We start from the raw sequence: 24,249 nt of genomic DNA on the forward strand, positions 1-24,249 counted from the left end.
CCAAACGGTGAAAAAAATGTCTGTCAGCACTTTATCATCATCATCATCATCATTATTTTGTATTTTCAAGACAGTTATTTTTCTTTCTGTGTAGCCCTGGCTGTTCTGGAACATGCTCTGTAGACCAGGCTGGCCTCGAACTCACAAGAGATCAAGGTTCTTTTTAAATGTGGAAGGACATGGACTAACAGTGAGAGCCACCTGAGACCCGAGACCACATGGCAACAGCTAAGTGCAAAACCTGTTCTTGCTGTCCTACATTTTAGTTGAAGCAATAGGGATAGGAGGGGTTTAGAAGGGTGGTAACTTCAGCAGCCAATCTGTTAGCTCATGGCGAAATTTTTGGCCAACATTTTGTTTTGACTGTGTTTGCAGATATCACTGTAAAGCTGTAAGGTCGGCCAGTATTATTTAATATTCCCTCTGAGAAAGTAACCCAAGCACAGTGTCTGAAGGTTGCTGTGCTGAAGTCATTTGATGTAATTTCTAAATGTCACCTGCAACCTTTGTTCTTGTTGTGTGGTCTAGGGCTGCCCTAGAACTCACTGTGTCTTCTAGGTTGGCTGGAGCTCACTGCAGTCTCCTGGTTTACAAGTGCCCAGTGATGTGTGTGTAGTGGTGGCAGTGTATGCATGCCTCACCTGTCTAGGCTGATGCTTTTAAAGAAGTTCTTCAGAGCCTGGGGAGGTATGTGGTGTGTCCTGACCTCATAGTAGGTAATAAATTGATCAACAAGTACTAACTAATAACAAGGTCATTTTACTGCCATTCTTTAAGAAACGTAAGAATTTCTTTAGGTGCAGTGTGTTTGTGAGCTTGGGAAAACTGACGTTGTGAGTCACATTTACTATTCTGTTCTATGGAAACTGAGCTCCAAAATAATGTAAAGATATTTCCCATCTGGGAATCCTAATAACCATAACCCTCTAATCCCCCAACTGAAACCCTGGTAACTGTGGGGGATGCTTCTTAATTATAATTTTTGAAGTGAGAAACTCTTTCTTAATTTTGATCTTTTGAGATGTTCTGATCCAACTTTGTTCTAGCCTCTAGAATCTTTTTTGCAACCTACATGTGGAAAGGTCATTTTTGTTTTTTTTGTTTTTTTTGTATATGTACTAATTTATTTTACAAAACAAAGGTGATTTGTTTGATTATTTTTCTTTACAATTTTCTCCTCTGGCATTGGAGGCACTTATTAGTTAAATATTCTGGTATATAATGAAGACAGGCTGTAATATCCTGTAACATGAAATCAGAAGTCCTGATTTTTCTAATTTTCCTTGGCTGACCGCCTTTATTGGGACATTGTATTACCTACCCTTTCCATATACATACAAAGATTGATTTTATCTATGATTCAAGATAGGCTTATCTAGATAATCTGTACTAATCCAACTGTCTTTTTCCTCTACATTGGCAACGATGAAAATGTGCTGATTAGTAATAGTATTAAATAGTGATTCTCTTGTGTTTCTTGCTTTTCTCCTGGAATTGTTTGATATTTATCATCTGTTGAAAGGAGCTTCAGTTTTTCTGTGCCAAACATTTATCCATAAACAAAACTCTTGGTTGTTTTTTTGTTTTTGTTTTTGTTTTTGTTTTTTCTTTAAGACAGGGTTTCTCTGCACTGATTCTCCTGGAAATCACTCTGTAGACCAGGCTGGCCTGAAACTCAGAAATCCACCTGACTCTGCCTCCCAAGTGCTGGGATTACAGGCCTACACCACCACTCCCTGGCTGTAATGCTTGTTAGTAAAAATCGATCTTTAATGTTAATAGCTTGGGTCATGCATTGGGTCATCCATTCCTGCGTCAGATTGATATGGCCAATGCACCTGCAGTAGTGGTCGAGGCGAGCTGTTCACCATGATTATGGGAAGAAGACAAGTGCTTTGAAGAAAGCTCAGACACAGGTCCTTGTAAGTGCAGCTTACAGAGGGAGGAGCAGGCAGCAGTCCAGTCTGAGCTGGAATGTTGTTTCCTCCCACAGGGCTGGGTGGAATAAGATACCTCTTGGAATCTTATTTCAAATGTTAATGGGCTGCAAAGCACTGCTGAGATCTTGAAAAGGTGTGTACAAGATAGGAAGCACACTTTGGCTAAGACTGACTGGCCAATCAAGGGCACCAGGCAGACCTGCCAGTCAGACAAAGAGGCGGGAGCTTCCGGGATTCATTCTGTGTGGTCACCGTGGCTGTGCAGTTTTAATGGTTCTCTGTGTCCTGCTCTGAGCTCTGCTGTTGGGTGCTGTGAGGGATCCTCAGGGAAGCTCTGAAATCCAGACATGGTGAGCACAATGGGGAGGAACATGTGGCTGAGGAGTGGGTGCTGGGGTGGTGGGTCCACTATGGGGTTGGATCGGAAGCATCATCCAGATGTGACTTCCTGTGGGGTTTCTAGTGGTTGCTTCTTACTTGCAAGTTCAGGCCATGACCTATGAATAACTTCAGTATCATGGCTGATTGTAATTCTGTCCAAAACATCTGGACCAGTTGCTTTCTTGTAGAAGCCTGGGTGGTTTCTGTGAATATGCATCACCTGTGTCCAATCTATTTTTCTTTTTATAATATACATTAAGAAGGCAGGGTCAGGCCTGGAGAGATGGCTCAGAGTTTAAGAGCTCTGGCTGTTCTTACACAGGCCATGAGTTCAATTCTTAGCAAGCACAAGGTAGCTCATAACTATATGGAATGGAACCTGATGCCCTCTTCTGGCCTTTAGGAGTATATGTAGGGAGAAATTTGTATAAGTAATGAATTCATTCCTTAAAAAAATAGAAGCCAGATATGAATCTAATAGTTCTGATTTCATACATTACTCATTCTATTGTTTATTTTGTTATTTTTTGTTGTATTTTTTTTATATTTCTTTAATATGTTTAGTGTTTTGATTATTACGTGGCAAAGGGACTTTTTTTCCCAATATTTGGTATTTTTGATGTTTCTTGTACATTAACGGGCACCTTTTTGGTTTGTGAAAAAATTTAATTTATGATCTAATTTGAAAAATTTTCTAGACCTTTATGCTGATTGATATTTTCCTCTTCCTCCTCCTCTTCTCTTCCTTTCTCCTCCTACTCCTTCTCTTCTTCTCCTCCTCTTCATCCTCCTCCTTCTCTTGCTCCTCTTTCTCCTAATTTTTCTTCTTCTTTCTCCCTCTCTAACATGTCCTGAGAAATTAAACTAAAGTGAAACATGTAAGAGTCTGATGCAAAAGAGGTTGTTTGTGGAAAAGGAGAGGAGTGAGAACCTGAGGATGGTGACTTATTTTCCTGGCTGGTATTAAATATCTTTCTATGCTGGTATCTGGGCAACTGCATTTGTGGTGACTATTGGTCTAGGTAAGGTTTCTCAGTTTGTCTTGTTTGTGTGGTTGTTGATTCCTTTGTTACAGTTTTATGTCTAGATTTTCATAGTGTTTGCTGAGTGTGGCCTCTTTACTGATGTTTTGGTTATGTTCAAGAGAGATTGCTGGTCAATGTTGAATACTAGGAGAGGAGGTGTGAAGGAAGTGATAATTTCAATACACAAAGAGACATAGTCAGGAGAGAGTTAAAGCTGCCAACACTTCAATATTTCAGAGCTACAGTCATCTAAAGGAGCCTCAGTTTAGGGTGTGCCCTCAACAGAATGGCTGGCGGCTATGTCTGTGTGAGATAGTGTAGATGAGGTTTGGCACTGTGAGAGGCCATGGAAGGACATTGGTGAAGGTGCAACCTCAGTTATAATTGATGGCCCAGAACTGAAGACGTAATGCATAGAAGTTGAGGCTTGGCACCATGAAGAGAACCTATGAGAGGCGATTGGTGAAATCTAGTTACAGCAGAAAGCAGCAGTGTTTTGGAGATGCCAGTAACATGAGATGAGCACTAAGAACAGCAGCTGCAGTGGAGTACAGGCAGCTGGAGCCTAGAAAACACGCTGTGTGCTACAAAGGGGAGAGCGGCAGAAGTGCCTCAAGCACTTGGAGGAGTTCAGAACATGGTGAGCTGGTGAGTTGGATTACATTTATTGGAGTCTGAGTTTTGCTTTTGATTGTGACTGTGCCCTGATATTGTTCTTTCTTGAAGGAATAATATATTTTAGTAGAGCCCACACTTAAGAGTCTTTGAATTTTTAAAAGATATTGGATATTTTAATGAGTTGGAATTTTTAATATGTAAAGACCTTGGGACTTTTAAAGTTATTTAGATCTTGGGGATGAATGAGGAAATAAGGTTTGAGGATTAACAGTGATATGTTGGTGTGTCGAGTTGACAAGGGGTCAAACGTATTGGCTGGTTTTGTGTGTCAACTTGACACAGACTGGAGTTGTCACAAAGGAAGGAGCTTCAGTTGGGGAAGTGCATCCATGAGATCCAACTGTGGGGCATTTTTTTTCAATTAGTGATCAAGAGGGGAGATTGTAGATTGAGAGCATCCATGGACTGGTATTCTTGGGTTCTATAAGAGAGCAAACTGAGCAAGCCAGGGGAAGCAAGCCAGTAAGAAACATCCCTCCATGGCCTCTGCATCAGCTCCTGCTTCCTGACCTGCTTGAGTTCCAGTCCTGACTTCCTTTAGTGATGAACTGCAATGTGGAAGTATAAGCTCAATAAACCCTTTCCTCCCCAACTTGCTTCTTGGTCATGACATTTTGCAGGAATAGAAACCTTGACTAAGACAAGGGTAATGAAAATGAGTAGCAGTTGAGCCTTGCCAGTATGAGAGGCTGGGAAAGATTAGTGGAGAGGTGAAGACACAGGGGCAGTTGATGATTCAGGACTGATGAGATTTTGAAATGAAGCTGCGTCTTGCTGAGCTCTCTCTCTCTCTCTCTCTCTCTCTCTCTCTCTCTCTCTCTCTCTCTGTGTGTGTGTGTGTGTGTGTGTGTGTGTGTGTTGGGGGGACATGCTACTCCTGGTCCAGTTACCCGTTTTTGTTTGCTTGTTTGTTTTCTATTGTCTTATTGTGGAGGTTTACCATTCTTTACTTCCGCATGTATTCTTCCTTTCCATCCCCTAATTGCTTTTGGAGAAACTTGGAAAAACAGTTTTGCCATTGGGAAAGCAATGGTAAATCTTTTTTCTTTCTTTTTTTTTTTTTTTTTTTTTTTGGTTTTCTTTTTTTTTTGTTTGTTTTTTGTTTTGCTTTGTTTTGTTTTATTTTGTTTGTTTGTTTGTTTGTTTTTACAGGGTTTCTTTGTGTAGATCTGGCTGTTCTGGAACTCACTCTGTAGACCAGGCTGGCCTCGAACACAGAAATCCACCTGCTTCTGCCTCCCAAGTGCTGGGATTACAGGCATGCGCCACCATGCCCAGCTAGCAATGGTAAATCTTATAGGAAAGCAACTTTGTTCTTTCCTTTAAAAACAAAACAAAACAAAGCTAGAATTGCCCATCTGTTGAGTCTGGAAGTCAAAACTGAAAAAAATTTCTAGCAACACTTTATCATCATTATTATTGTTATTTTGGATTTTCAATATAGTTTTTTTTTCTGTGTAGCCCTGGCTGTTCTGGAACTTGCTCTGTAGACCAAGCTGGCCTTGAACTCACTAGAGATCTGCCTGCCACTGCCTACAGAGTGCTGGGAATAAAACCTTGCACTACCAATACCAGGCTTAAGAGTTCAGGAGAAGAGAATTTCATTTTTTGTGACATGCTGATCATCATGTTTGGGGAAGTTTAATTTACATTTATGATGGGAATTAAGCATCTGGGTGGTTAAGATAATGTTCATCTACCTGTAGAAAGGAATGTGATTTGGCATCAGTTCATAATGCCTTTCCCTGTTGTGCTACCACAGATCTCAGACACTGCAGCTCCCTCAGCATTGCTGATGAAGTCTGTGCTGACAGCATCATGGGCTGAGTTGGATAACACGTGTGTGTTAGGCATTAGGGATTCTGCACAACACCAGTATCTGGTACAGATATCACTTTGATTACTATCATGGCTGCTGCTTATGCCTGGCGTGGCAGAGATGATGGCAATTTATTTGGTAAACGAATGAGACACTGCAGTTGATGTGTTAAGCAGGGAGCCTGGCATCTAATAAATTATCGAGTGCCCAGGGAATGGTTACATGGAAAGTTTAGGCTGAGCTTTATTCAAGTATGCACGCATATATTTTAAAAATAACAGCAGTGCTTTTAACATGTTGACAGATCATGAGGCTGTGGGGGAAGATGATCTGGATGGGTCATATGGCCTTGGAGCATGTTTGAGACAGGTGGGGCATTTTGAGTGCTTGTCAAGGGTTTTGGTTTGTTAAGTTTTCTTAATTCTTTTTTTTTTCTTTTTTTTGAGACAGGGTTTCATCATTAGCCCAAGCTGTCCCTATAGACCAGGTTGACCTCAAACTCACAAGAGATCCACCTGACTCTGTCCCACCACGTTCTGGGATTAAAGGTTTGAACCACTGCTGCTTGGCTTTCCATGTTTTGTTTAAATATGAGAGGACATAGACTAACATTGAGAGCCACCTGAGACTACATGGAAACTGCTAAGCGCAAAACCTGTTCTTTCTGTCCTACTGTGTAGTTGAAGCAGTAGGGATATTAGAGGGGTTTAGAAGGGAGATAATTTCAGCAGCCAACCCTTTTGCTCATGTGGTCAATTTTTTTTCTTTTTTTTTTTTGACAGTATTTGCTGTTATCATTGTAGAGCTGTAAGGTCAGCCAGTGTTGTCTAATATTCTCTCTGAGAAAGGAGTTCAATCCCCGTGTCCAGAGGTTGCTGAGATAACTAAGGCATTGGTAAATCTGCCATGGAGATTGATGTACAAGGAGAGGAAGTAACCAAGCTGTTACAAGAGGTGACTTTCAAGATTTTGCCGTGTGTGTCAGAAGAGACTTTAGACATTTGAACAGAGTAGGAGTTCCTACAGACTGTTAGGTTCCCTGAAGAAAGATTGAATGAATTTACATCACAGGATGAACATTTGCCTATAATGTCAAGGGTCAGGATATAGTTAATTGAATCAAAAAAAAAAACCTTCTAGATAGGATGATTTCTTTGGGGGCTTGTCTTTCCTGTCTGGCTTTATTTATAGAGCTTGTGGAAGATCGTGAAGGAGGAGCCTTTACAGATATCGTCCAGGATAGTGTTTATAGAATGAAATATTTTAATTTTTCTCTCATTTTTTGTTTTTTCCAATAATTTATATATTCATTGTCACCCTTATCTCTATCCCCATTGTATGTCCCTTGCTATGACAGAGTACATCCCCCAGTCTCTCTGTTTTCTTTAATAGTTTGTGGGGGCTCACAGGTATCCCCAAAATTGGTGGATCAAGTCTCGTGTGAGTTAAGTACATCCACTCTTACTGAGTCCAGACATGGCAGCCCAGTTAAGGAAACAGATTTGAAAGATAGCCCACCCCCCCGCAGCTATAGGGAAAGCCCCTGCTACAGTTGTTATTAGATGACCTTCTGAGCCTCTGCACATCTGCTATAAATGTGCCAGGGGACTTACTCCATCCTGTGCATGCTATTTGGTTTGTGGCTTAGTCTCTGAGTGTCTCCAAGGGTGCTTGTTACTTGAATCTCTTGGTCTTTGTGTGGAGTTCCTATCCTCCTCAGGGATTACAATCTTTCCAGCAAATCTTCCATAAGAGTCCCCAAGGTCCATGCAAGGATTGAATCTTGATTTCTGCAGCTTTTTCAGTCATCTGCTTGGTGAATCCTCTCAATGGACAATTACTCAAGGCTTTGGTGTGGGAGCATAAAAGGGTGTCAATAATAATGTCATGGATCGGTGCCTGTCCATAAAATTGCACTCAAATGAGGCAAATTTTCATTGGCCATTTCCTCAGTCTCTGCTCCAGATTTAACACACCATTTCTATTAGAGGAAAAACATTGTGTTCTTGGTGTGGTCTGTGTTGTGGTTGAAACTGCCTCTTCAGCTTTCTTCTCATGCTCCCAAACCTTCACTATAATCCCTTACTTTAAATCATATAAAATACAATAGATAGATTTGCTATTCAATACTAGTCTATTTTATAAGTCTGTTTGTTTTATATTTTTAAATTTATTATATTTTTTGCTTTTCTATTCCAAAACAAATTTCTCTGTGAACCCTGTCTGTCCTTAAAGTAGGAAAAGAAACCACAAAAGACACATGCCTTGTACTTGTAATACAGGCATATTTTTGTGCGGTTTTTCCTCCACATCTTTAGTGTTGAAATTTGGCCAAATATATAGACTATATTCTATTTCTAAGAATGGCATATGTTCATGACATCAATATTATCTGAGGATTCAGGTTTGTTAGGTTTCACATGAATGCTGTTCTTTCTCAGTCTTGTGTTTGTACTGAAATAATTGAATAAATAGGAATATTTTGCCTGTGTACATAAATATGATTACGATGTGTGCCTCAGCTTTACTGTTGTCAGCAGATGGCCTCAAAGCTCCTAATCTTGAAGTAATGAGTGGTAGTTAGTCCCCATGTGTTTGCAAGAAATTGTCCACCAATCTGAGCTCTCTCTCCTGCCCTACGTTGCTTATTTATGATCTACATTTATATTAATACCATTTTCTTCTGTCCATTTGTAACAATTTATGCATTTATTCTCTTCTAGCAAAAGTTTATTAATGTTATATTTTAAGCTGTTACACTTCATGTTTCTGCCAGATGAATTCAGATGTGCAGTGAATGTATAATTCTTTGTAGGAACTTTAGTAAAGAACTGTGAATTCTCTAACATTTTTGTTTCCTTGGTTGAATTTTGTAGGGATTTAGGTTCTTAAAACATAACTTTTAGTCTCCTAGAACACATTACAAAGTTCATACCAGTGTGAAGCTATTGGACTTACACCTGCCTCTGCCTCTGTGATTAAAGGCATGAGCAAATACACCCAGCTTGCCCATCATGTTTGTAGCTAGTAATTGTTCATACAATTTTTCAGATGTGTTCTCAGTACTGTGGATCTTTTTCCCTTGCATCTCCCTCTCAATTTTCATTTCTCTAGCAAGGCTGTATCCTATTCAAAGTGTTCAAAAGTGACAGAGGTGTATCTTATAATTAAAGCTCCTTCTAAAATGACACGGTGATTATAAATTCTGAGTCAGAAAATAAGCAGAGCAAGCACAATAATTATGTGAATATATATTTGAGAAAGCATATATTTATTTTCCGGTGATGTTAGTATCATGCTTTGTGTTGTACATGTATGGGATATTTAGGATGCAGTGACTTTTGATGATGTGCATGTGAAATTCACTGAGGAAGAGTGGAATTTGCTGGATCCTTCCCAGAAGAGTCTCTACAAAAATGTGATGTTGGAAACATACCTGAACCTCAAAGCTATAGGTAAGACTGTTATATTTTTTCTGAAGGAAAAAATGGTTCTTGGTTATTGATGATCTTATATTATTTTAATTGTATGAAAATTGTGCTGAATAATTCAGTTTCACTGAATTTTCACTGTAATTTTCACGGTGCAATTAAAATTCACAGTACCTTTAATTTTGCCTATTTTCCAATACAATATCATTCATTTTCTGGTACTGTGTTTTAGGCTATAATTGGGAAGAGCATCATCTTGAAGAACAGTGTCAAAATAATAGAAGTCATGAAAGGTAATTTTCATGTGCAAGCTGTTCAAAATTTGTCTCTGAGGAAATTTTAATATCTTATGGAATCTCTAGCAAAAAGCAAAAGTGCAAAATAACAGTCCTTTAAGTGTAGATATGATTATAATGTTCTTACAAAACCATGTACCTAAGATCCGATATGTGATTTGTTTATCCATTTGATAAATAGCTCCATTAGAGCTATGCTGTGGACCTGACATTCTGTATAGCCTCAAAATATTTAGAAATTGCATAATGAATAATGATAAATCTATATCCAAAACATTCTAATAAGCAATTAGTCCATAGAAAGTTTGGTGATACTCATATTCTTGTAGTAATATGGTTAAGTTTGGTGAGAGAGCATTTTATGAGTATCAAGAATGTTGTTGTGGAGAAACATTAGACTACATTGCACATGGTATGAGAAGCAAAAATTCAAACAGTGTGAGTGCAATGTGTAAAACTTTCATTTATCATTCTTTTTTATTAGGTATATCGTGTGTCACAATGGATAAAAATGATTTGAGCATAGGCATATTGAAAGAGGAAACATAAAATTTTTTGTTCTAAAACAAGAAGATGCATAGTATTCTGACTTTGATAGAAATTAGGAATTTGAAAGATGTTTACAATTAGTTGGTTTTCTAGTTTTACAGGGAACCTCCCAAAACTCATAGTATAGAAAACCTTTATGGGTATTAAGAATTCAAAAATTCTTCTGTGTGTCCTTGTTAACAGTCAAAAGTGTTGTAATTCATATGAGAAGAGAAAATATGAATACAATCAGTGTTATAAAGATCAGAGTTGTTCTATCTTCAGATAGCTAAAATACATCATATAAAAAGACGGTGTTATAAATATGAGCCTTGTAATAACTATCACAGGGGTCTTGAACTACTCATGATGAGGGAGAACACCATGAACATATAAATTGCTAAAACCTTAAGATCTGCTGCTTCTTTATCATTAGAGAAATTGTAAACTTAATTCATATTGATTACATGATTGATCAGAGTTGTGAATGTGGTAAATGTTTCACATGTGCTAATTATCGTTGCAGGCATGTAAGAAGATATACTGGAGTGAAACTCTATGAGTGTAGTATATGTGGTAAAGCTTTTACAAGATGCAGTAATCTCCAGTATCATAAAAGAACACATACTGGAGAGAAACCATATCAATGTAATCAATGTGGTAAAGCCTTTGGAAGACCCAGTCAACTCCAAAGACATAAAAGGACACATACAGGAGAGAAACCTTATGAATGTAATCAATGTGGTAAAGCCTTTGGAAGACCCAGTCATCTCCAAAGACATAAAAGGACACATACAGGAGAGAAACCTTATGAATGTAATCAATGTGGTAAAGACTTTGCACAGCACAGTACTCTCCAATATCATAAAAGAACACATACTGGAGAGAAACCTTATGAATGTAATCAATGTGGTAAAGCCTTTAGACATCACGGTAATCTCCAATATCATAAAAGAACACATACTGGAGAGAAACCATATGAATGTAATCAATGTGGTAAAGCGTTTGCACAGCGCATTCATCTCCAAAATCATAAAAGAACACATACTGGAGAGAAACCTTATGAATGTAATCAATGTGGTAAAGCCTTTGCACAGAACAGGTATCTCCAAATACATAAAAGAACACACACTGGAGAGAAACCTTATGAATGTAATGAATGTGGTAAAGCCTTTACAAGACCCCGTCATCTCCAGTATCATAAAAGAACACACAACGGACAGAAAACTTACTAATGTAATCAATGTGGTAAAGTGTTTTCACTAGGGATAAGTCTCCAAATTCTGTGTGCTGGAGAGAAACATAATGAAAATGATCATGGATTAAGTGGGAATTAGGAGGGTATCATAGTAGGATATGATAGACATGGGTGCTTGGGATTATTTCCACTCTGGAGATTTTTTTTTTTTTTATGCTTTTGCAAAGAAGTTTGCTGCCCTCGTCTGAAGAGTTTCCTTGAGGTTAAGGTAAACATGTTTACATTAATTGTATTGACAAAGTAAGTCATGAAAATCACCGCATAGAATTTGGCATGAAAATTTTTAACAAACGTAGAAACTAAGAAAGGAAAAATAAAAAAAGAAAGATTCAAAATACAAGGCATCATCAGGAAGTTGAATGAAGTTTAATCTTGTGATCAAGGATATTTAATGGCATTAAAGGAATGGTTACATTAGGACAAGATTACATTCAGCTAAACATATGGGTTTGCAGTTGTTTGAAAGAGAACTGTATCATGTTAGGAATTTAAAATAATAAAGTATATCCTGTGAATTTCAAGGTATATGATGTGCTTTATTGTTTCCAAAAATATAGCGGATTACTCTTGCATGATAAGATTAATCACAGAAGAGTCTTTGACCTTTGGATTTTAATATTTTTGTCTGAAATCTAGACCAAATATGCACCTGTAATATAATAGCTCTGTAAATATCACCTTGAGACATAAAATTCAACATTAATCATAACTAAGTTCTTTCTTCAGTTAAAATATAAATAACCTATTAAAGATCATTTGCAAAAGAAGCAAGGAAAGCAATAGCATGTAATGTTAGTTCTTCTTCCAGCTTTCTCATATAGGCTGGACAAAGCAGGACACAAATAATTATTCTATGTAAGCCAACAACACCAAGAAGCACAATATGTCCATGTTACATTTTGATGGCTGAACATAGCCAATGTTTCTTTTTATTATTTCTTTCATTTATATATTTTTTTCACTTTACATCCAGGGTGCTCTCACCCCTGACCCCTTTTCTCCCAGTCCCAACTTCCCAAATCACTCCACTCCATACATCCCCCACTTAACCTCACAGGAAAGACCCCCTTAGCTACAATGAAGCCTTGGGGCATCAAGTCTAGGCAAAGCAAATCATGTCCTTTCCCAAAGAAACACAAGACATCAGTCCAGGTAGAGATAAGTGTTCTGTCAAAAGAATCAGAAACATCCCCACATGATTTTTAAAGGATCCAAATTGTGTATTTGAGTTAATTTTATATCCAGCCACTTTCCTGAATTTGTTTCTCAGCTGTAGAAGTTCTCTGGTTGGATTGTGGGGGTTTCTTACATATACTATCATATCATTTGCAAATAGTGACACCTTTACTTTTTCTTTGCCATTTGTATCCCCCTAATCTCCTTTTGTTGTCTTATTGTTTCAGCTAGAAATTCAAATACTCTATTGAATACATATGGGCAGAGTGAGCATCCTTGTCTTTACCCTGATTTTAGTGGGGTTTCTTCAAATATCTCTCCATTTAATTTGAGATTTTATTTTTGTTTGCTGTGTATTGCTTTTATTATCTTCAGGTACCTGATCTCAATACTTTTCAAAAAAAGGGGTGTTATATATTGTCAAATTGTGGCTTCAGTAAGAGAAGATGCCGCTAATCCATGAGAGACTTGAGGTCTCAGGGTGTGTGGAGGAATATTGTGGTGTGGGTGAGGGATGGAGACATCCTCTTGGAGAAGGGGTAAAGGTATGGGTTTGGGAATAGTCAGGCAGCAGACCAGGAAGGGGATAAAGTCTGGACTGTACAAAAGGATTAAAGAATAAAAATAAATAACTTTTAAAAAGAATTCACATGAAGACCATGCTGCACATCGGACACACACGGGTACCAGACCTGCGTCCAACTCTGCATGATCATTGGTTGTTGACTGAGTCTCTGTGAGACCCATGGACCAAGGTTTGTTGATTCTGTAGGTATTTATTTTCTGGTATCCTTGACACATTTTACATCACTTAAATCTCTCCCTGATTCTTCCAAAACACTCTCTAAGCCACGCCTGAGGTTTGTTTTTGAGTCTCTACGTCTGTTTACACCAGCGACTGGATCTCTCTAAGGAGACAGTTGTGTGTGTCTCATTTGTGCAAGTACAACAGAGTGTCATTAATAGTGACAATCTTTGGCTCGCTGCCATGGGATGAGTTTTCATTTGAGCAACGCAATGGTTGTCCATTCAGGGAACCACTGATCCATCTTTATCCATGTGAATCTTGTCATCAGGGCACAATATCAGCGCAAGGGTCTGTGGGTTGTGTGATGTCTTCCTTTCCCCACTGGAATTCTCACCTGGCTGTAAGTTGTTGCCACCTCAGTCTCCATGTCCACTCTGCTATGAATATTAGTTAAGGTCACTCAATGAACTCCTGTGAGCATCAGCGTCTCAGGTCTCCCATTCATCCCAGAGACAAATATTTATTTTGGTAAACCAAAAACAGTATGACTTATAGAAGTCCCATATTATACGTAGAATATTGAAATTAATAAGTGTTTACTTACTTTTAAATGTCACGCTCACCGTCTAAATTTAGATCAACTCATCACGGAAGAATGCATGCATTCTGAGTTCAGGAGATTGGATAACAGCACACTGAGTCCTCAGTATACTTAATACAAAAGGAAGAAAAGTATGATCATAATCCCTTGTAACTGAGATAAATTAAATTATTTTATTATTATTAATTGATTGATTTATTACATCCCAATTGCTGTACAAACCTTGTCCCTCCTTACAGTGTTCTTCACCTCATCCCTGGGTATTCCCTGACACTACTGTATCAAGTCTCTGCAGGATTAGGCACAACCAGACCCATTGAGACCACAAAAGGCAGTCTAATTCTACATGAATTCCAGGGGGCCTTGGACAAGTCTCATTATTATTATTATTATTATTATTATTATTATTATTATTATTTTGGTAGCTCAGTCTCTGCCAGCGCTGAGGTGTACGTGTTAGTTGACACTGTAAGTCGTCAAGGCCTCAATCTTTCCCCAAACTCACCCATGTGATCCCCAATATCCACCTGAAGTATAGCTGTGGGAATCTGAATCTTTCTTAGTCAGCTGCTAATTACAGCCTCTGAGAAGACAGCTATGCTAGACTCCTCTCTGTCACCACAGCACTGAATCACTAACAGTGCCAGGGATTGTCGCCTGCCTATGACATCAGTCTCAAGTTGGGCGTGTCACTGGTCAGCCACACCTGCAGTTTGTGCTCCATTTTTTTTACCTGCATTTCTTTTGAACAGGACATATTTTGCCCTCTCCACAACAGGGCAGATGTTTTCTAGGTGAGTCTGTGTCCCCATCCTTCCACTGGGAGTCCTGTCTGGTTGTCTCCTTAGATTTCTTATTCCAACTGTTGTGTGTTTCTGCTGAGGTCATCTACAGTGAGTCCTGGTGGCTTCCATCATCCAGATCTCTGGAACTTCCTAAAGATTCACACACACACACACACACACACACACACACACACACACACACATCTGACATCTACATATTTTCATTCATTATTCTGGCTCTCTGTGACTCTCTCTCTCTCTCCCCATACCTGATTCTACCTGCTGTTGTTCTCCCCTTCCTGTCTCCCATCCGGGTCTCTGTCTCTTTTAGCCTCCCACAGCTATTTTGTTCCTTCTAAGTGGGATTAAAATATCCTCACTTAGGCATTCATTCTTGTTTAACTTTGAGTCAGTGGGTTCTATCATGAGTAATTTGTTCTTGGGAGATAATATTCACTTATCACTATGTACTTCCCTTGCATGTTGTTGTTGTCCTAGGATATCTCACCCAGGATGATATTTTCTAGCTCCATCCATTTGCCTTCAAAATTATTGTCTTTGTTTTTAATAGCTAAAAATCATTTCATTGTTTATGTGTACCATATTTTACATGTACACATATGCATACATGTCCATGTACATATACTTACACATATGCATACACACATACATATATATGAGCCCTCTGTTGTATGTTGGATTATTAAAATGTTTAAGCTGCCATTTCCTGCAGCTAACACTTTTGTTTGCCTCACAGAATCTTTGGAATTTCATGAGATCCCATTTATTTATATTTGCTATTAGAGCCTAGGATACGTGTGTTCTGTTCAGGAAAATTGTCTCCTCTTCAAGACTACTCCTATTTTTTCTTCTTTTACTTCTGGATTTATAATGAGGTCCGTGATCCTCTTGTACTTGAAATTTGTGTAGGATGATAAATATCAAGCTATATTTCTTCTTCCTCACGCAAAGAGCCAGTAAAGTCAGCTCCATCCATTCTCGGTGCTGTCCTCATTCTATAGGATGGTTTTTGGTTCTTGGTAAAAAATCAAGTGGCCATATGTATGTGGGTTTATTTCTGGGTATTGGTTCTATTCCACCGATTATTCGGTCTTTTTCTGTACCAAAGCCATACATTTTATATCAAGATTACTCTGTAATAGAGCTTGAAGGTAGGGATGGTGATTCCTCCAGATTTATTTTTTATTGTCCAGGATTGTTTTGTTATTCTGGGGATTTTTTTCCATATGAATTTATGAGTTTCTATTTCAAGGTTTTAAAATCTGTAATGGAATTTTGATGGGAATCACATTGAATCTGTATATTTCTTTTAGTAAGATAGCTATTTTTTTTAATATTTCAATCCTTCTGTCCGGGACCATGTGTGACCTTTCCATCTTCTGAGGACTTCTTCAATGTCTTTCTTCAGGAAGTTCAACGTCTTATCACACCAACATCTCATTTGCTTGGTTAGAATTAAATAAAAATGTTTTCAATCATTTACAGCTCTTGTGAAGGAAGTCCTTCCCCTAATTTTTCTCTCAGGAGGATTATCATACATTTAAAATTAAGGCTGATGATTTGAGTTAACTTTATATCCACCCACTTTGTTGAAGCTGTTAATAAGCAGTTGTAGTTCTCTGGTAGAATTTTGTGGGTCGATTATATATACTATCATGTCTTCTGCAAGCAGTAATACTGATCTTTCTCCTCTCCAATTTGATCCACTTGATCTTCATTTTTTTGCCTTTTTGCTCTAGCTACAACTACAACTTCTATATTGAATACGTGGGGAGAGCGTGGTCAGCCTTGTCTTGTCCCTGATTTTAGGAGGATTGCTTAAACGTTTTCTGCATTTATTTGAAGTCAGCTGTTGGTTTGTAGTGTATTACTGTTATTATGATATGGTAAGTTCTTTGAATTCCTGTTCTTTTTGAAACTGTAAACATGAAAGAATGTTGTGTTTTATCAAAGGATTTTTTCAGCATCTAATGACATGATCATATGATTTTTTTTTTATTTTTACTTGTGCATATAGTCCATTACATTGATGGATTTTCATATAATGAACCATCCCTGCATTCCTGAGATGAAGCCTACTTGATTGTGGGGAATGATGTTTTTGATGTGTTCATGAATTTTGTGAGAATTTTTAATTTCATTAATCATTTTATCCATATATAATTCTAATGATATTCACATTTCTGGGTTTCTCCTCCACAACACCCCATCCCATCCTCTCACAAATCTGTCTCCTTGAGAGTGATCCTCCTCCCACTTACCCACTCCTCCCTTGCATTTCTAGCATCACTCTATGCTGGGGCAAAAAGCTGCCATCAGACTAAGGGCCTCCCCTCAACTGATGGCTGATAGAACAATCCTCTGCTACATTATTTTGGCATCAATATTCATAAGTGAAAATTGTCTAAAATCACTGTCTGTGTTGCGTCATTCTGTGGTTTAGGGTTCAGAATAATTGTCCTATCATAGTATTAATTAGATATTGTTCCTTATGTTTCTATTTTGTGGAAGAGTTTGAAGTGTATCAGTATTAGCTCTTCTCTGAAGGTCTTGGAGAATCCCCCCATAAATCCGTATAGCCCTGTTCTTTGGTTTTCTTTATCGATTTGTTTTTTTTTTCTTTTGTTTTATATATTGGTTTGGTCGTTTTAATGACTGTTTTTGTTTCCCAATTGGTTATGACATATTTAGTTTACTCAATCTTGATTTAAGTTTCATAAGTGGTATCTGTCTAGAAAAGTATCCATTTTTTTCTAAACTGTCAAGTATTGTTGAGTATACGCTTCATTAAATTTTTAAAGAATTAATTAATTTAGTACTAGAAAAGAAGTCCATACAACCAACTCCACCTCCCCACACAAGACAGACACACTAAATTGTTTTAAGACATGAAATTCACTCATCCCATTTCAGAATATGTCAGGGAAGGTTCTTTAGGAGCAAATGACATCCATGTGATCACAGAAGGACTCAAGTACATCATTCACATTTGTCCATCATACACAGAGGGACTTAAAGAGCTGTGCGTACTTCATCATAGCTTGCTACATACTACACAGGATGTGTGAGTACCAGAATGTGTGCGTATGCATTTGTGTTCCTTCTCCTTATTAATTTAGTTATATATTCATTTATTAGTTGTTTCACTTATTTGCATTAAATACTGCTCACTGCTTCCCTCTAGATCAACCATCCCAAACCCTTCCCCTCCATCCTGTATTTCTCACTGTCAGTCTGGTCACACAAACCATGTGTGATGCAGACATGAAGGAATGCAATACCAACCTTGTCAATTTAGAGTAATGCACTGAGCTGTCCTTAGATTATCAATAGGGACACATTGCAGGGCTGCCTTTCTCCTTGAACTATTTTGGAACCTCAGGCTGTGTTTGCGTCTGTCAGCCTGGATTCACAGACAGGAGATGAGCGTAACTGCCCTCAGAACAGATCACAGCAGCAGCTGACCAACAGAGATTCAGAAACCCACAAGAAAATATTAGACAGAGCCTGAGAAATCTTGTGTGGGGCAGTTGTGGGAGGATTGAGGAACCCTGAGGAACAGGGACTCCACTAGAAGAATAAGAGTCAAATCTGTGGGCTCTCGGGTACTATATCATCAGCCAGAGTGCATACAAGGGCTGGGCCTAGCACACCCACTGACATGAGTATTAAATGTGCAGCTTGATGTTCATGTGTGTCCCTCAGCAACTTGAATAGTGGCTTACATTAATGCTGTTGTCTTATGGTAAATTCAAATTTTTATAATCTCACTCCTGATTATCTACATCCACTCCCATTGACACTTCAAGTCTCTGACAGGCTGGGTGCTTCCTCTCTCTCTAATGCCACACAAGGCAGCCAAGCTAGTAGATCATATCCCACTTACAGGCAACACAGCTTTTGGGGAGCACACCCACCCCACCCCCACACTCAGATGTCCAGGACACGTGTGAAGGTTAAGCAGCACATCTGCTACCTATGACCAGAGAGGCCTATCTCCAGCCAGTGTATGGTCTTGGTTGGTGGTTCAGACTCTGAACGTCCTAAAGGTACAGGATAGTTGACTCTCGAGGGTAGTCTGGTCTTCAGAGTGAGTTTCAGGACAGCCAGGGCTGTATAGAGAAACCTTGTCATGAAAAAACAAATCAAATCAAACAAAAAATGCATAGATGGCTTCAAGGAATACGATTTTGCTGTAAAGCAATTAGAACAAGAGTGAAGATTTCACGAAAGAAGAGATGGATCGTGCGGATCACCAATGACCCGCGACCTAAGGAAAGAGGGATGGAAGTAAATATTCATTACCTTCATGCCATATAGCTTGGAATGAATACTTGGGAATAAGGAGATTGTACCAAAACGAGAGGGATTTGCATATTTCTATGAGGCACAGAGCATCAAGAATGAAAACATTCCTTTAGGCAAACAGTACTTGCATGATGAATTTTATGTTCTGGTTCCTATGTGGAGATACAGACAAATGGCACAACCCAAAATGCGAACAAAGTGCATAATGCATTTCATCACCTGACATCAGTAACTATGTCTGCACACTACTCTTGTCTGCGAATAGTGAATTTATGGTTTGAGGAATTAAAAATATCTTAGATCATCCATTTTATCATTTATCATATTTTCTTTATTTTTGGTTTAATGCATAATTTTTCCATTCCATTCCTTATCATGGTACTTAGTTTCACCAAAAAACATAGATAAATAGAGAAAAATCTTAAGTCAGTGGTCCTTAAGCAATAAGGCATGGATAGATGTTCAATACCAAAATAATTATTGATATATTCTCTGAAAAATACAAAGCCATAATTATTATCTACATAATTATGATATCTAGTAAGTGTTTATTGTTTTTTTTCTAGCAGATATGGAACAGTGTGTGAGGTGTCCAAATGATAAGTATGCCACCTTAGAACAAACCCACTGCCTCCACAGAGGTTTGTAATTTCTGGTTTTTGAAGATCCACTGGGGATAGCTTTAGGCTTCATGTCTCTCTCCTTATCATCCACCCCAATTTTAGTACTCTTCACTTTCGTGAAGTAAAAGGATACTCCTATTGTGAAGGCCAATAGCCACATTCTCAGCTACATCCTGCTCATCTGTCTACTCTTCTGTTTTCTCTGCTCATTGCTCTTCATTGGACATCCCAACCAGGCCACCTGCATCCTGCAGCAGACCACATTTGGAGTATTTTTCACAGTGGCTGTTTCTACAGTGTTGGCCAAAACAATAACTGTGGTCATGGCTTCCAAACTCACTACTCCAGGGAGAAGGATGAGAGGGATGCTGACATCAGGGGCACCTAACTTGGTCATTCCCATTTGTACCCTGATCCAACCTGTTCTCTGTGGCATCTGGTTGGTAACATCTCCTCCTTTTATTGACAGAGATATACAATCTGAACATGGAAAGATTGTCATTATTTGCAACAAAGGCTCAGTTATTGCCTTCTATGTTGTCCTGGGATATTTGGGTTCTTTGGCTCTGGGGAGCTTCACTGTGGCTTTCCTGGCTAGGAACCTTCCTGACAGATTCAATGAAACCATGTTCCTAACTTTCAGCATGCTGGTGTTCTGCAGTGTCTGGATCACCTTCCTCCCTGTCTACCATAGCACCAGAGGAAAGAGCATGGTGGTTGTGGAGGTCTTCTCCATCTTGGCTTCTAGTGCAGGGTTGCTAGGGTGTATCTTTGTCCCAAAGTGTTATGTTATTTTAGTTAGACCAGATTCAATTTTTTTACAGAGGTACAAAGATAAATTGATTCATTGAAACTGTGATAATATGAAAATGTTAGATGATACTCAACATATTTTTTCTTTGTCTTAACCAAAGTAGTACTTAATTATATAAAAAATTTTAAGGAAATAAATAAATTTGAACTTGCAAATAGGACAGCACACTCCATTGTGATACCATTTAACAAAATGTGGTGGAAAATGTTTTTTAAATATGTACACAATCCTGAATGTATAGAGAAGGAATGTCAACTGAGGAATAGGAATCTCAATTGACGAATAGCTACCATCATTTTTGCCTGTGGTTTTGGATGTAAGCCATGTAGTTATTAAATATAAGGTGACAGTTCTGACTGTTGGCAGTAACCCCTCCAGGTGAGTTGTTCTTGAAGTTATAAGAAAGATTACTTCAAACAATGTGGCCAAGAAACCAGTAATCAACACTATTCCATGTGCATTCATGGAATGCCTGAATCAATTTCATAGTTTGGCTACATTCAATATACTGTGGCCAAGGTACATAAGAAAATAAACAATTTTCTCACATGTTTCTCTTGATCATAGTATTTTTTTAGAACAACAGAATGTAAGACGTCACCTTAATGTTAAAATGTCTCTGTCGTGCTTTAGAATATCATAGATTCTAGATGCATAAAAGGCACTGATTTGGAACATGAAACAAGACTGAATGTTATCAGAGTGTGTAGCACAGTGACAATATTGTGTATGACAGCTCAGAGTCGATGGACTTGGAGTAGCTTTAAAATATACTAGGAAAATATTAAGAATATCAGATAATATACAAAGAAGGGAACACTTTATGAAAAGGAAATTGGGGATCATACTGTGCCTGCAATATAAGAATCTGCCAATTTATGTGAAAGACACTATTTCATTATGAATTGAAAGTGTTTCTTTAAGGGAGTAAAATCACTAATGGAAATGTCACACACAAGACCTTTACTCCAATAAGGTCTGTGAATTTGATGGACACATAAATCACTCTAGATGAAGGGTCTTATACATTTTATCCAAATATGAGTACTAAAGATTATTTCAGTTTAATATTAAACACACAAACATGCACATATAAACACATACACATTATCATTTCTTTACATCAGTTGATAAAGGTAACTCTCATTATTCTATCAAAGTACTGTTTACTGTTTGCTGATTCAATTTTAAGTACTACTTGGTTGTTTATTTTTGACACTGTCATTTTATTGCTTTTTACTTATATTTCCTGTCTGCAAAACACACTTTGTAGTACTTCCTGCACTCCTAAAATTCACATGGCTTCTTATCTCATTAATTCTTACAGAATGTGTATATATTTGCATATATGTGCAACATATATTGGTGTGTATATATTTGCCTATATATAGTGGTGTGTGTATATATTTGAAAAAAAATATATATATGGAGACTGTAAAATTGCATATATTTATCTTCTGATATGGTTACATAGCAGTAAAATAACTGTTAAATACATTCTGCTTAAATATCAGGGTCTTGATCAGCCACCATCAGAGAGTTTTCCTTCCGTAATAGATCGGATCAAATTCAAAACCCATAGGCAGACATTTTTTAGGATGTGAAAGAATTTTGAACACACATTCATAAATGGGATGTCTCTATAAAATCCTTGCCTTAGGACTCAGGAAATACTGGGGAATTGTAGGTAGAAGTATTATATATGCCAGAGGGGATTGAGAACACCCACCACGGAAAACAGGACTTCTAAAACAAGAAAGATGCATGCAGAAGAAATTACAGAGACTGTGGCAGCACGCACGGGGCCTGCACGGTTCTGTTCAAAAATGGGGTCTCATTGAGAGGGGAACGGAACTGCATCCCTATTCAAATGCAGTTAATATTCATTTACAAAAACCAGTGTTAATGTTTCTATAAAGTGCTTTGTGAATGAAGTATGACACTGTAATTTGGCATTTATCACATGCAGTTGTTGAGGATGCCATCCTTAGTAGAAATAACTTTCTAGAAATGTAATGGCCACAAGATGAATGGAAAAAGGAGACAATAAAATGCCTGTCTGTATTAATAATGATTTAACAGACTTGATTTAAGGTATGATTTACAAGAATCTCTTTTTTCAAGAGATGTCCTTAAAAATAGGACATTCATGGGGTATTAAAACTCTCTTAAGGGCAAAACTCTTGCCAAGCATAAAATGGGCAACACAAAACAAACTCAAGGATATTGTTGGTGGTTCTTTGTCTCTTAATGCTTTCCAGGACTTTTATATTTGTTTGGCTTTTGTTTTCATTTGTTTTCCTTTGTATTGTTTTTTGTTTTTACCCCAAAGTTCATTTTTAAGTATATTGTGGCTTATACTTTTGTGGTTTTGTGTAAATTATTTTTGTGAATTTGAGTTGGTGTATATTTAGGTTTCTTAGAGGTTTTCTTTAATTTTTTCTGTATTTATTTTTCATTTTGTCCTCTTACAGATTTTGTTTATATATTTATAACAAATATATAAACCTATTTATATAATAATAATAATAATAATAATAATAATAATAATTTATATGTTTAGTGTATAACATGAAAAAGAAAGGTTATGGATTTGAAAAAGTTTTATGGGGCAGGTTGATCTGGAAACAGTTGGGTAAGGAAAGAAGTAATCAGAATATAACATGAAAAACTATGTTCAATAATAGAAAAATGAGACATAATAGATAAGAACATCAGTGAACGTTGTACCACTCCATTCCTGTGATGCATCAAATAAAATGCTCTGTGGCATTAAGGATGACACCATACCTTGGCATCAATCCCTTCATGAAGTTCTCCAGGATGGCATCCTACATGTAGAAATCATTTCCTAAAATTTAATGGCCACCAAATTAATGAAAAAAAAAAGAGACAATAAAGTTCATGTCTAAATAATCAATGATTAAACAAACATGCTTTCAGGTATGGTTTACAAGAATCTATTTTGTTATTTTAAAAGTGTATTTATGATTTAACTATCAAAAAAAGGGGTAGCACCCAAGGCTGCTCAGGGCACCAGCTCAGATGCACTCACTGATAAGTGGATTTTAGCCCAAAAGCTCAGAATACCAATGATATAGTTCACAGACCATATGAAGCTCAAGAAGAAGGAAAACCAAAGTGTGAGTGTATTAGTCCTTTTTAGAAGGGGAACAAAATACAGAAAAAAAGAGGTTACAGCAGAGACTAAAGCAAAGGCCATCCAGAAACTACCACACATGAGGATTCATCTCATATGCAGTCATCAAACTCAGACTCTAATGTGGATGCCAAGCAGTGCTTGCTGACAGGAGTCTGGTATGGCTGTGTCCTGAGAGTCTCTTCCAGAGACTGACACATGCAGAGGTGGATGCTGGCAGCCAATCATTGAATTGATCACCGCATCCATAATGGATGAAATAGAGAAAGAACTGAAGGAGCTGAAGTGGTTTGTAACCCCATAGGAAGATCAATAATATCAACAAACCAGAGCTCCCAGGGTCTAAGCCACCAACCAACAAGTACACAGGGAGGGAGCCATGGCTCTGTCATTATATGTAGCAGAGGATGGCCTTGGTCATCAATGTAAGGCGAGGCCCTTGGTCCCAGGAAACCTCAAATTCCCAGTGTAGGAGGATGCCAGGGCAAGGAGGCGGGGTGGGGGGACATACCTCATAGAAGCAGGAAAAGGTGTGGGATACAGAGTTTCTGTGGGGAATCAGGAAAGGGGAAAACATTTGAAATGTAAATGCATAAAATATCCAATTAAAAATGGATACCACTAGGAATCAGGCATTTCTCTAATAGAGCCAACCAA

The 24,249-nt window shown here is 37.9% G+C and overlaps 1 protein-coding gene across 1 annotated transcript in view; it reads left to right on the forward strand.

Annotated features, from left to right (window-relative positions):
• LOC127673212 (zinc finger protein 431-like) overlaps positions 1-11,333 on the forward strand; it is a gene marked incomplete at its 5' end in the record, with an annotated part of 25,615 nt that extends 14,282 nt beyond the window's left edge. The window contains one exon of the mRNA XM_052168817.1: positions 10,691-11,333. Within this exon, the coding sequence (XP_052024777.1) occupies positions 10,691-11,333 (643 nt within the window). The remainder of the gene's footprint in view (positions 1-10,690) is intronic.
• Between the last annotated feature and the right edge of the window lie 12,916 nt (positions 11,334-24,249).

This window comes from Apodemus sylvaticus, chromosome 22 (assembly GCF_947179515.1).
Source record: "Apodemus sylvaticus chromosome 22, mApoSyl1.1, whole genome shotgun sequence".
Lineage (NCBI taxonomy): Eukaryota > Metazoa > Chordata > Mammalia > Rodentia > Muridae > Apodemus > Apodemus sylvaticus.